Here is a 14533-nt window from a genome sequence, read left to right as displayed (position 1 = left end):
ATGGCGTCCATTATAGTGGTTGAGCGCCCCCATGTGGGTGGGGCTGGGGGAAATTTCACATAGTTCTTAAAAAAACACTTTATGACTTTGTTAGGAACCAGAATTCCCACTCCTGTATTATGTCCAGAATCAAACAAAGGCTGTGCCTTGTGCCAGTCCTTTCATAATGAACCAGCCCAAATGCTCACTTGTGTTCTTTCAGAGGAGGGGGGGAGGCAGGCACCGCACAGCCGAGCCTCAGCTCTGCTGCTCCGCGAGCGGAGAGGCTCGCAGCCCCGATCTGGACTGAGAACTAGGGTTCTCCAAGTTTGTTGCAATGTGATTTTTTTTTTAATTAAAAAAGTATTTCCTTGGTTTTTATGTCTTCAGAAACAGAAGCAAGAAAAAGAAAAACTCACTCCCGGAGTCATTTATGTGGGCCACCTGCCTCCAGCACTGTACGAAACCCAGATCCGAGCGTATTTCTCCCAGTTTGGCACTGTGACGAGATTCAGGCTGTCCAGAAGTAAAAGGGTAAGGTTTTTCTACTGAAGTAGGTGATTTATTTTCTTTTTCAAAAGCACATCGTCGTTGACAGTGTAGAGGGCGTGCTCACACGGTATTCTTACCAGTCTTCGCTCCAGAAGGGGGTCATGGGTGAGGCCTAGAACCTGAAACAACCGCGAAAACAAAATCGGGATTACTGTCGTGTTTGTGTTACTGTTAGAGAGAGTGGTTGCCCCAGAGCCTCTAATTACATGGACAGTTTTGGTAAACGGATCGTGCGTGTCCTGCAGCTACTCAGTCAGCTGCACAGGGAGCTCAGTTTGAGGAGCAGTTCGCACCTCTTGTGTTGGCCGGGGTGTGTGCACCCCTGTAACAGCAGAGGTGTGTACAGTGAACGGTGAAGAACAGGGACACGGGCCAGGCCGCCTGTGTGCAAGGCCTGGCCTCCACGGGTTGCTGGCTGTATGGCCTTGGACAAAGTATGTAACCTGTCCATGCTTTAGTTTTCTCATTTGCAAAATATGAGTGAAATAGCACCATCGTCCTAGGAGTATCTCATTACAGATTACAGGTAGGGAATGTGAGGTTCTTGGGACAACGCCTGATACAGAAAGAGCTGTGTGTGTGTGTGTGTGTGTGTGTGTGTGTGTGTGTCATTGTTATGTCATCCCTACCTTCTAATTTTAAAAGGTTTATGTGGTTTGTTTCAGGAATAGAGTGTGCTGACTTCTCGTATAAAACTTACAATGTTCCCAGCAGCTTCACCCAAGAGTGAAATATAAAACCTAATGTTCAGTGGGAAGCTAGATAAACTTGAGTGTGTTCAAGCAGAGGAACATAGCAGTGACAGTGAATGTAGTAGTTACATGGATAAAGCTCAAAATAGGTTGTTGAATGAATATTTTTTTTCATTCTCAGTTTATTTTTTTACCACACCACACATGTACACTTTTATTGTTGTAACCATAGAGACCTCTCGTTGGAAATCTTTATTTTTCTTGATGCAGTTTCTTCACATTTTCCCACTTGAGTTATAACAGATCAAAGTTAATTTTATATTTTATTTGGTACATGAGTGGATAAGGTATGCATCCATCTTCCGCTAGTTCTAAAGTTACAGGTATTAAGTTTTGTCAAAGCAACATCTCAACATTAAAGGGGATTTCAAATTTAAAATGCCCTGGTATTTCTCTAATCCTAACCAAAGTAACACATTTTCTCTGTATGCCTCCTCTTCCCCCCATTTGTCTATTTGTAATGGTAATGGTTGCTTATTATGTCGGTGAGCTATTTCAAACATCCTGAAGTCTACCAGAGAATGCTTTAGAGACTTGAGGTATCCACCATTTTCCTTTATCAAATATCAACTTGCTTCAGGCCTTTGTTTTTTTAGAAATAGATTCTAGGTAGACTTGGGGTCCCTTTCGTGCCCTTCCCCGGTCCTCTGCACCTTCTCCCATGCCCAGGAAATTACTGTTCACGAAGTCAGTGTTTTTCATTGCTGTATGTGTTTTGGAAATCTTTACTACAGATTGTATAGTATTATTCTCTCTAAGTTTTATAGGAGAAGTCAGCACACATATACATGTATGAACACATAACTGAAATAAAAGTTCTATGAGACACTACTTAACCGTTCTGTTCAGTTGTTTAACATGACCTTTCTGACCTAAATTGGTTGTGTTGAGTGTCATTATGGGTTTATTAGCCATTAGAATTCCCTCATCTGTGAACTGCCTATTTTTTTTTTTTCTTTATTGATTAAGGTATTATATATGTGTCCTTATTGCCCCGTTGCCCTCCCACCCCCCACTCATGCCCTTTACCCCCCTGTTGTCTATCCATTGGTTAGGCTCGTATGCATGCATCCAAGTCCTTTGGTTGATCTCTCCCTCTTACCCCCACCCTGAACTGCCTATTCTTTTTTTTTTTTAATATATTTTATTGATTTTTTACAGAAGGGAAGGGAGAGGGATAGAGAGTTAGAAACATCGATGAGAGAGAAACATCGATCAGCTGCCTCCTGCACACTCCCCACCGGGGATGTGCCCGCAACCAAGGTACATGCCCTTGACCGGAATTGAACCTGGGACCCTTGAGTCCGCAGGCAGACGCTCTATCCACTGAGCCAAACCAGTTAGGGCAGAACTGCCTATTCTTATCTTTTGCCCTCACTGTCTTTTTCAAAAACTTTTTTCTGCCTTTTTTGAGGATCATTTGTAAATATTTTTCTGTACTGTAATATAATCATTGTCTCCCCCAGAATTGTATTTTGAAAATGTTCAAGTCTACAGAGAAGTGGAAAGAACAATAATGTAATGAACATCTCTTCCCTCCCCTGGATTCACCCATTATTAACACCCTGACACATTAGCTGTATGTCTCCATAGCTATAAACACACATACTTCGTTTTACTGAACCTTAGAAGGAAGTAGCAGTCATAAAGACTTGAAACACCTCACCGTAAATCTAGGAATCCGGACACGATATAGTATAGCACAGCGGTCGCCAACCGGTGGTCCATGAGGTCTGACAGGTTGGCGACCGCTGGTCTAGCATGGACTTGCCATCGTCACATATTCCCCAGTAGTCCCAAAAGTCTTTAGCTACCAGTTTCCTTACCTGATCTGGGATCAGTCACGATTCCTGCATTGCATTTGGTTGGTGTGACTCTTCAGCCTATGTAGGATAGTCTCCTTGCCCTGTGTACTTACTTGGTTTTTCTTAATGTTGGCTATTTTGAAGAGTTCAAACTGTTAAATCAATTCCAACTGTGGTTATGGACTTACCTGTGTGATCAGATCCCAGGAATACCTCGAGGTCAGTGGCATATTCAGCCTTTTGGGGATCTTTCCTTTTCCCACAACAGTTTCCACATTATATGCCATGATGTTATTTGCTAATGGGGCTGGTGTGATTATTTAAATTAATGGCATTTTAGCAGTTCAATGATGTATTAGAGTTTAATTGTTTTTGTGGCGGTTTTTTTAATTGCAGACTGGAAATAGCAGAGGTTATGCCTTCGTGGAATTTGAATCTGAAGATGTTGCCAAGATAGTTGCTGAAACAATGAACAACTACCTTTTTGGTGAAAGGCTCTTGCAGTGTAAGTGCGCTTGTCTTTCCGTGGGCCTGGTTACCTGCTGCTGATGGGTGGATGTGGTGTGAAGGACAGATTGCTCAGCTACTCGGACATCTCACGTCATTTCTGGATGATCCCCTTAAGGATGGTGCAAGATCAGTTCTAATTAGAATTTTAAAATCTAAACCAGACTGAGCTGTGTTTGTGCCGAGATGGAATTGGGGAGTGATTTTAGGAGCACATAGGAAGAGCGATTAACCCACCTTAAAGGGCCGTGGAAGGCTTCCCTGAGGAAGTATTTAGATTAAAATCTGGAGTTTAAAGAGGAGTGAGCCAGGTTGGGGGAAGGGGATGAAGGTTGAGATCCTGGCCGAGCGGACAGCAAATGCAAAGCTAGAAGTGACTAGCAGTATCTGCCTATGAGGGACTGAGGAGAAGAGCAAGAGATGAGGGAGAAGACGAGGGGAGGCCAAGTCTTTGAATCCTTATAAATCTGGGAGTTCGATATGTGTCCTGAGGACAGTGAGAAACCATTAATGGGTTCTAGATAGGGTAACAGTGAAGGGAGGAGTCACAGTTCAGACTGTCTGAATGGCATTGGTGCAGCTCTTCTACCAGAGAAACCATGACAACACCAGATTAGAAGTTCACCTACAGAAACTGGCGCCGCCGGCTTGACATCCCAGCGTAGCCCTGTCTGGGTCCCAGGGCCCTTCAGAGGCAGAGTTATGGTTCTGGGTGCTTGCGCGGGGGTGTGGCCATTCAGGTACCCAAGTCAGGCACATCTGATCAGGCAGCTGATGAGGCTGCCCAGGCGGCATCTCTGCGGCCTCTCTTCGTTTTGGTTCCTCCTGCCCTGACAGTCCCAGCAGCCTTGCTGACGGCATGGGTTCATTCACAGAAATGAAGGAGAGGAAGGGTTGAGGAGGTGAGCCAAAAGGTGTCCGAGGACTGCACATGTGGATCCGTGCTATGCTGTGCCCCTCCCACTCAGTTGAAAACTTGTTTCTTTTTTGCATGTAGGTCGTTTTATGCCACCTGAGACAGTACACGAGGAACTTTTTAGAGAGTGGCATCTTCCGTTTAAGAACCCGTCTTTCCCAGCAGTGAAACGGTATAATCAGAACCGGACCCTTCTTGAAAAGCTGCGGATGGAGGAGCGATTTAGAAAGAAAGAAAAATTACTCAGGAAGAGACTAGCTAAGAAGGGAATTAATTATGATTTTCCTTCATTGGTAAATATTCCTTCAGAAAATATATTTTGTGTTTTTCTTCTTGGAGGTGGGCTTTGTACCTCAGTAGCTGTAACATGATTATGGTTTTCTCTATAAAGTATCTAGCTCAGTGCTTACCACATACTAGGGTTTGACTAAATTTTTGAGGCGCTGCATTGTAAGTTCTTCCTAAAGTGTGTCAGACCAGATCCAATGATCGACATTGTATAGAAAAGGAAATTTCAGAAAGGGGTTAGGTTTTTCATGATCTGTTTTAAATTATTGAAGTTACACCACTCTTTAACCCAAACCATAATGCTTCTAGATTGCTATTAAAAGTGTCCTTTCCAGAATTAAATGAAGTTTGGTATTACATGGTATCGGTAAACATAAAAGACTATAAATTGGCCATCCTTTTTATGCCATTCCAGTTAAAATTTTGTTTCTTGTTCTTTTAAATTGGAGATAAAGTGCATATCAGATTTCAGCAGCGTCATCTGTGAATTAAGTGAGCAAGGGTTAGAATATAGCAAACCTGCTGGCATGAAGCTGCGTCAGCACAGATGTCACTCAGTCAGTCCCCATGTCCTTGCTCGCTGATTCTCCCTCCCACTTTCCTGGGGGAGAGCTATGTCTTCCACTACGAAACGAGTGCAGGCCACTCGGGGGTGGCTAGGATAGGTGACAATCTTATTTCTTCACTAAATTCTGAGGTTGGTTTGGATCTTTCACAGACCCTTTCAGCTTATTTTCAAACAGCTAATTTGTTGGAAAGAGATGGATGGCATCTCTTCCTAAGGTTATTAGGTCTTTTAGCCTTATCCAGAAACTAGAAGACTGAGTACCCCCTTTGGCCCAGTTCCGGTTGTTGATTCTTTGCCTAAATCCCAAACAGTCTTTAACAGTATGTGTTTAAAAATCACTGTGTCCCAGGCAGCAGGCCCTGGTCCTTTTACGAACCATTTGGGAGCTGGTCCTCTAAAGCAGGACGCTAGGCCAGCTCAGGTCTCAGCCTCACTTCATCTCCACAGCTTCTGCCCATCCCCCAGCTCAGCCCCTCTTTACTTTTTTCCCTTTACTGGAGATCATTCACTATATTTGTGGATTTTGCTTTTTAAATTGAAATGCTTTCTCATTTAGGAAGGATCTGCTGATAACATGTGTAAGGATCTAATGGTAAGTTAAAAACGTAAATATGTGATACTGCCAGGTAATAACTTCTTTCTGTTTACTTAAGGTTTTACGTAGTAAAAAGAAGAAAAGCAACACCTCAAACACCAACCTTCAGGAATCCACAAATAGACAGGTAACATTTTTCTTTTATTGCATGCCAGGTGTTAGGGGAAAGATAAATGGGTAAATATATTCAAACTACTAAAACTGTTAAATATACAAATTGATGAAGTTTCTTAAACTTTATTGAAGGCTTTACCTAAGAATAAAAAGAAGAAGGCTTCAGCCACCCCTGAAACTCCTGAGAATACTGTGGATAGCCAGGTAAAATTGTCGTTAGTATTTTGAGAATCAGGTAGTATAATTCAAAAGAGGAGAAACAGTTCCTGCTACTGTCAGTTTGTTAAAATTTCACATTTAGCCCTAGCCGTTTTGGCTCAATGGATAGAGCTGGGCCTGCGGACTAAAGGGTCCCCAGGTTCGATTCTGGTCAGGGGCACATGTCCAGGTTGTGGGCTCGATTCCCAGTAGGGGGAGTGCAGGAGGCAGCTGATCAATGATTCTCTCTCATCATTGATGTTTCTATCTCTCGCTCCCTCCCCCTTTCTCTCTGTAATCAATAAAAATATTTAGAAAAATTTTTCTCATATTTAATTTGTGACTTCAGCAGATACTGTGAGTTTACAAGCAAAAATTATCATTGTGAGTTTATTATTGCACTTTGTACCTCTTAAGCAAAGTGACTGAGTTAGGAGAGAGGAGGCCACTGTTTTTATAAGTATAAGATCAAGGTTTTCTACCTCATATCCTATAATGGAGCATATTATATTACAATCGATTGTGACTTTTTTATACTAAGTTTGATAAGCACCTAAACTCGTTCCTGTGTGATTATGTCACTGAAAGATGGAAATAGGCCTGAATTAACACTGCACAACTTGTAAAAATAGAAGGGAGGGGTAAAATATTCCTCATATCTTCCCACATTTATGTATTATTTCTTGTTGAATTTAGGGCCCCACACCAGTTTGTACACCAACATTTTTGGATAAACGAAAATCTGAAGTGGCTGAAATGAATGATGATGAAGATAATGAAATAGTTTTCAAACAGCCCTTATCTGGCATAAAAGAACAAACACAAGAGACTGAAACACCTACACAGTCAAGGAAAAAAAGACGAAGAAAAAACAATCAGTGATTCTGAGTGTATTTTGAATAATATTTCTTCTGGAAAATGTGATTTTATTATGAGGGCTGTGTATCGGAAGAAACACTGTTGGTTCCAGTCAATAATAACAGGAATTGGTAACTTTGGCTTGCCTGCCCCAGCTGAAACACAGGTGCGCACACCACCCAGCAGGAGCCAGGCCTGCTGCCTCTCTGCCCCGGTCTCCCAGTTTCTTCCCAGATTCATACCTGCCTTTAGTGACGCCTGCTGCCTCTCTGCCCCGGTCTCCCAGTTTCTTCCAGGTTCATATTCATGTCTGCATAAAAGGGTCACCATTAACTGCAGGTTTAAATACTAAACTGCAGCGTTTGTTAAATAAAAGAAAATAAAACCTTGCTTTATTGTCCACATGTTTCTCTGTGTAGGCTGTGCACATTTAACCCATAAGGGTATTTTAGACTTCAGCATCCAGTGGTCAAAACTGGACATGAAGTACAGTGAGAAGGCAATTCAAGTGTGTATATATGTGTATATGGTCATTTTCCTAATGTTAAGTTAGTTTTTGGTAAGCTAGTATGGACTACTAACCACTAAAGTATCATCAATGTGGAATTGTATTTCATGGTTTAAACAGTGACCAGCAAATAAACGTGTTTTGTTTACAATTTATTTGTATGCAAGTGGGACTTGGGTGTCTTGAAGTAAAATAGTAGGTTTTCACCTCAAATATTTTTAATTTTCTAATGCCCTTGAAATATGCTTTTGTATTAGCTAATTCATGTTCATTGAAAACTGCCTTCAAATATTTTTTATCCAGTATTTAGTAAATCTTTAAAGTGATAGTGGGCTGAGATGGCAGCATTTGTGCTACAAGACTTTAGTTGTGATAGAGACAATATGTGGTCCTCTCATTGCTGGGTGCACTACAAATGGCAGTGGCACAGTTTCATCTCGATGGCCTTCGTGTGCTACATGTCTCAGTACCATGGGTTTTACATATTTTGATTACCAGTGCATACCTATCCAGTCTAAAGAGAAAATGTTCACGGTGGACTGGATTATTTTATCCATTAAGATGGCAGTGACACATCAGCTGTGCTAAAAGAACACAATATATATAGACATTATCAGACTAAGCATTCATCACAATATTCCCAACTCAAAAAGCAGAATTAACCATTTTAAATGGACTATCAGCACCATTTTGTTAATCCTCACCCAAGGATATCTTTCCATTGATTTTTAAAGTGACTGGAAAGGAGGGGGAGAGACAAGCACTAATGTGAACAAGACATGTCAGTTGGTTGCCTTCTGCATGCGCCCAAGTTACTTCCCCTTGACCAGAATCCAGGCCGGGACCCTTTGGTCCAAGGGCCAAAGTTCTATCCATTTAGCCAAACTGGCTAGGGCTCAGCAGTTTTTTTACCCCAAAATTTTTAAGGTGGTAATGTTTCCATGTGGCTTATTAGGCAAGCAAGGAAAGCCCTTTACCAATGGTAAGGTACATTGTGATTGCAGCAGATGACAAAATGTGTCCAATAAAATGAACTTAGAAAAAAATTTTTTATTGATTTCAGAGAGAGGAAGGGAGAAGATAGAGATAGAAATGTCAATGATGATAATCATTGATCGGCCTCTCTGGCACACCCCCTACTGGGGATTGAGCCTGCAACCTGGGCATGCACCCTTGACTGGAATCAAACTTGGGACCCTTCAGTCTGTAGGCCGACACTCTATCCATAGAGCCAAACCAATTAGGGCTAAAAATGAACTTTTTAAAAATATATATATTTTATTGATTTTTTTACAGAGAGGAAGAGAGAGGGATAGAAACATCGATGAGAGAGAAACATTGATCAGCTGCCTCCTGCACACTCCCTACTGGGGATGTGCCCACAACCAAGGTACGTGCCCTTGACCAGAATTGAACCTGGGACCCTTGAGTCCACAGGCCAACGCTCTATCCTCTGAGCCAAACCGGTTAGGGCATAAAATGAACTTTTTTTTAAGACAGCCTTTATCCCTGGCCAGTGTGGCTCAATTGATTGAACTTTGACCTTTGAACCAGGCCAGTGTGGCTCGATTGGTTGAACTTTGACCTATGAACCAGGAGGTCACGATTTGATTCCTGGTCAGGGCACATGCCTGGGTTGTGAGCTTGATTCCCAGAAGGCATCCAATCAATGATTCTCATTGATGTTTCTCCCTCTCCCTCTGAAATCAATAAAAACTTTTTTTTTAAGAAGACAGCCTTTAAACAAGAAAGTTGCTTGAAGAGTTGAAGCAACAATAGTTAATTTAAAAACAAGGCCAGTGAAAATGGTGACAAAAGGAGATTTGACTTGGGTTGGTGAACAAACAAAAAAAAGTAAAATAAAAACAAGGCAAATTATTTTGATTGTTTTTCCCAGGCACTTAAGAAGTTAAAAGACCTTACCAATACTGTTCAGCTCACTGTTCAAAAAGTCAAGATTTGAAGTGCTAGAATGACCAATTCATCAAGGTTTCCCCAGAACCTTTCTGGTTTTAACACTGAAAGTCACATGTTAGGCGAACCTCCTCAGTCCCAGGCTAATGCAGTTTGTCACCCTAGAAATGACTGAAGAATTAGCCTCTATGCAGAATTAGCCTGTCTGTGGAACAACTATAAGCAAAAATATTTTCAAAGTGGAGAGAACATTCATTCAGTACAACTGAAGTGGAACCTTCCAACATGTGCCATACCTGATTTTGGTAAAAAAAAAAAAAAAAACACATAGGGAACTAGAAAAAGACTTAGACAAATGTAGAGTTTCTGAAAATATAAGGTGTTTAAGGCCTGCTTCTTGTATTATTCACCAGCAAGTACTTAAAGAAATATGTGAATTGCCCAGCTGGTGTGTCTCTGTGCTTGAGCATCGACGTATGAACCAGGAGGTCATGGTTCAGTTCCTGGTCAGGGCACATGCACAAGTTGCAGGCTCAATCCCCAGTAGGGAGCGTACAGGAGACAATGATTCTCATCATTGATGTTTCTATCCTCCCTCTCTGAAATCAATAAAAATAAATTTTAAAAATTAAGAACATTTAAAGAAAAAATATGTGAACCTATCATGTGTTATTGAACTAATCATGTCACTGTTGTACTTCATTTGTTGTGGACTTAGCTATTATCAGTTCCAGCAATTTCTGACAGAAATAGAAGCTCAGTATTCTGGCCCTAGCCAGTATGGCTCAGTGGATAGAGCGTCAGCCTGTGGACTAAACGGTTCCAGGTTTGATTCTGGCCAAGGGCACATGCCCAGGTTGCAGGCTCGATCCCCAGCAGGGGGTGTGCAGGAGGCAGCTGGTCAATGATTCTCATCATTGATGTTTCTATCTCTCCCTCTCCCTTCCTCTCTGAAGTCAATAAAAATGTATTTTTAAAGAAGAAGCTAAGTATTCTGACTTGCCCTGCCACACAGCAGTTTGATGGCTTTGTGGTGGTAAAGTTTTGTTGAGACGTTCCAACTTCAGAGCCAAAACTGCAAATTTCTGAATGAGAAGAACCTCCCTCAAACACTGAATGGCCTTAAAATTTAGCTTTTGCTGCAGATGGTGTTTCTTAATGAATTCAACCTAGAAGCAGAAGTCAGAGCACCACTTATATTTGAAACTAATATTTTGCTAAAGTAACTTTGATGACAACATTTGAAAACAAGAAATGTCACACTGTATATGCTGGCAAAAGTTAAAACAGATCTCCATACCCACACAAATCTGTAGCAGATATATTTTCCATCCTCAAACTACAGTTCCAGACCTCAATACAAGTGAAAAGGAAATTTGCATATTCAAAACCCATTGCAAGTAACTTTGATGATAGGAAACACTAACTTAACACCTACAAAAATTAACTCAAAATATAAAACTAAAAAACTTACAGGAAAACATAGAAGGAAACTCCATGACCTGGTGTTAGGCAAGCAGTTCTTAAACATGACACCAAAAGCACGATCCATAAAAGAAAGAACTGATATATTGAACTTATAAAACTTAGTCTGTTTAAGACACTGTTAAGAGAATGAAAGGGTAGGCTGCAGACGGGGTGGAACTATTTGCAGAGGACTTTTTATGCAGACTAGACCTCTCAATCAGCCCAGTTGTCATAGGGAACCCAGCTTCTGCCTTCTGACCTTAAAACGTAAAGCAGTATAGACTATTTTAATCACTTGTATTCCCAGTAAGGATTCAAACATGATTTAAAGTATATGGTGATTAACATCTATTAAATATCTGCATATGTCAGATATTATAAGCATTTTAAATATATTAACTCATTTAATTTTAAAAAAACCTATGTTAGGGGATTGTTAAGGGCGGGGAAAAAGGAGACATATGTAATACTCTTTGTAATACTTTAAGCCAGGGGTCCTCAAACTACGGCCCGTGGGCCACATGCAAATACAAATATTGTATTTGTTCCCGTTTTGTTTTTTTACTTCAAAATAAGATATGTGCAGTGTGCATAGGAATTTGTTCATAGTTTTTTTTTTAAACTATAGTCCGGCCCTCCAACGGTCTGAGGGACAGTGAACTGGCCCCTTGTTTAAAAAGTTTGAGGACCCCTGCTTTAAGCAATAAAACAATTTTAAAAAACGAAGAAAAAAAAAAAACCCTATGAAATAGATATTACTGTTCCTATCTAAGAGGTGAGGAAACTGAAGCCCAGAGAGCTTAAATAACTTGCGAAGGATAGTATATGGTCAACATACAGCCAATTAAGCTGACTATGGACTTAAAAGTTTCCTTTCAACAGGATGAGCTAGGTTGTTCGTGGTAATGTTAAAAAAGAAAGAAAGATGTGAAATCCTTGCACTGACAAGACCTGGTGCCTTTTTTATTATTCTTGTAAGATCTGGAGAATTTTTTATTTAATTATTCTTGTAAGACCTGGTGACTTTTTGAAATGGAGGCAGAAATGGGGCACTGGGGCTGGCATGGGAGAAGGAGGACATTAAGTTCCATTTTTATGTGCTCAGGTTTGAAATAACTGAAAACGACATAACACTAGGTGGCACTAGACCCCAGGCACTTAAATCTACAGTAAATTCATTTTACTTAAAGACATTGGCAAAATGGTATAATTTCTAAAGAGGTTTATACCTTAATGCTAATATTTAAAAAAACCTCCCCGAGAAGCATCACTTTACACACACACACACACACACAGCACCAATTTCTACACTAGAGCGCAGAAACTGCTACTATGAAATCACACAACTGGGTGCTTAGTAACATCCTTTGGATAATTGCTTATTTTTGAAAAATACATTTGCCAAAGGATTCCAGGGCATCAGCAATCCAACAGACTGATGATGAAAGTTTTTAGCTTATCTAATTGCATGTAGTTATGAAATTATGTTAATCATGCAATAATGTGAGCTAACAGTTTTACAATTTGATGTTCCCCAGTGTATATTAGAATGTGGTGGTTCTGGTTAAAAAGAGCATTTTATATATGAGAACTTTGTTTTACTACCGTAATCACGATATTTAGCCATGGTGTTCAGGGTATTTCCCATTTTCAGCGGCAGTGCCAGAGCGCTGGTTTGGAGGGAAGCAAAAGAACCATGAAAAGATCTGTATTTTCTGTCCAAAAGAGAAATCATTCAGATGGTTTTTGGCAGGGATACAGGGTAATCATTGGCAATTTTTTCTTCTGACGGATTGTGTCAATTTTTCTTCTATTTCTACTTTAACACTTAGCTAGATGATAAATATTGTGGCTTTTTTCTAATTAGCTTTTTTTAAAAAAATCACTACTGATGCATGCTTGATATAATAAAAAATGCAAACAAGTAGTTTAGTAAGTGCAAATTGTATAACGATTCCCCACTTTGCAGATTTGTACTTAGCCAGTTATCTGATTTGATGTTAATGTAGAAGCAGCCATATAAAAGCATAGTTACTCATCTAGCTCATTATTTATGATTTCCTGGTGACTTTTTTCCTTTAACTTCTTATTTTGTTGTTAATCCTCACCCGAGGATATTTTTCCATTGATTTTTTTTCCTTTTCCTTTTTTTTTTTTGTCGTTGTTTTGTGTATTTGTTTGTTTGAGAGAGAGTGGAAGGGAGGGGGAGAAACAGAGAGAGAGAAACATTGATGTGAGAGACACATCAATTGGTTGCCTCTCACACATGCCCTGACCAGAGCCAGGAATCAAACCCGCAACCAAGGTACGTGCCCTTGACCAGAATGAAACCCAGGACCCTTCAGTCCTCTGGCCGATGCTCTATCCCCTGAGCCAAACCAGCGAGGGCTCCTTTTATTTCTTAAATTTAATTTGTTACCTGAACAGGGAATACATACAGAAGGTACAAAAATTCAAACAGTTCCAAAAGGTACGGAGTGAGAAGTCAGCCTGTGTCTGTGGGTTGCTCACTCTGCTCCCACCCACTGGCATATCACTCCCACCTCAGCACGGGCAGCAGCTGATCTCATGGTCTCCCTCCCTGGGGATGCTATGCTGCCTCCTCAGGAAGTGCTCGCCGCCCAATCACTTGAATAGAGAGTCCCTGTTGGCTTTCCCTCTATTATCTGTTTTCTACTTATTGTCTATCCCCAGCCCACACCAAGTACCCACATTTCTAAGGGCAAGAACCTTGTCATGTTTGTAGTTATATCCCCAGCAATTAAGAAAATGCTGGCAATCCTATTTGTTTCATTAATGAATTCAAACACATTTGTGTCAGGCACTGGGGGTTAGCAGTGAATAATGCCAGCAATATTTTTGTCTTCCATTCTAGTATTGTGAGGCAAAGCAATTATCAAAGAAGTAAAAGAAATACATATTATGGTAGAAAGTGGTAAATGTTGTGAGAGTTGTGAGAATAAACAAGTAATCTTTTCTGACAAAGAAGGAATTTAGCCAACTGTCATTTGAAACCACAAAGGTCAACCTTCCCACCCTCCTTTTTCCTTTAAATTAGCCAATCGCACAAGAATGTGAACCTAAACTCTGACCAATCAAGAGTGAGGGTTGGATGGTGTGCGTCAGGGATAAAACCCAGGTGGACCATCTGCTCAGTGTGCATTCTGCCAGACCCTACGCATGCACACCCTCCTGCAGGAGGAAATGTATTTGCCTTGCTCTCTGGCTCCCGAGTATCCTTTGTGTTCTCCCAGGACCCCTGGTTTTGGCGCTCACCTTTTTTCTAACAATTTTGGGGGCTCATCTGGGATTCCACTGGTTGCCACGGGGGCCATTGGACCCATCTCCTGAGGAGGCGCATCTCGCTGCCAAGTTGCAGTGGCCTCGGTGAGGAGGAACAGCCATTACCCGCTGGGCCAACTATGTTCCTCTCTCTATAAATATTTCTTCTGATTACAGCAGTCCCTTTAGCATTTCTTGCAGTGCTGGTTTGATGATGATAAACTCCTTTA

The 14533-nt window shown here is 40.9% G+C and overlaps 1 protein-coding gene across 1 annotated transcript; it reads left to right on the top strand.

Annotated features, from left to right (window-relative positions):
* Positions 1–7388, top strand: NIFK (nucleolar protein interacting with the FHA domain of MKI67). Its single transcript, XM_014547891.1, has 7 exons — positions 1–33; positions 370–513; positions 3485–3593; positions 4593–4806; positions 6023–6089; positions 6209–6280; positions 6971–7388. The coding sequence occupies exons 1-7, from the start codon at positions 1–3 to the stop codon at positions 7154–7156; spliced, it is 825 nt and encodes a 274-aa protein (XP_014403377.1). The 3' UTR covers positions 7157–7388.
* The last annotated feature ends 7145 nt before the right edge of the window (positions 7389–14533 follow it).

Source organism: Myotis brandtii, unplaced genomic scaffold, assembly GCF_000412655.1.
Source record: "Myotis brandtii unplaced genomic scaffold, ASM41265v1 scaffold488, whole genome shotgun sequence".
NCBI classification, from domain to species: Eukaryota; Metazoa; Chordata; class Mammalia; order Chiroptera; family Vespertilionidae; genus Myotis; species Myotis brandtii.
This window is presented reverse-complemented; position numbering and strand designations above follow the sequence as displayed.

Excerpts from the sequence above, each read along its gene's own strand:
- NIFK (XM_014547891.1), top strand. The coding sequence starts at position 1 with ATGGCGTCCATTATAGTGGTTGAGCGCCCCCAT. Across the intron at positions 34-369 it reads TAGTGGTTGAGCGCCCCCAT|AAACAGAAGCAAGAAAAAGA; the intron begins GTGGGTGGGGCT and ends TTATGTCTTCAG. Across the intron at positions 6,090-6,208 it reads AGGAATCCACAAATAGACAG|GCTTTACCTAAGAATAAAAA; the intron begins GTAACATTTTTC and ends ACTTTATTGAAG.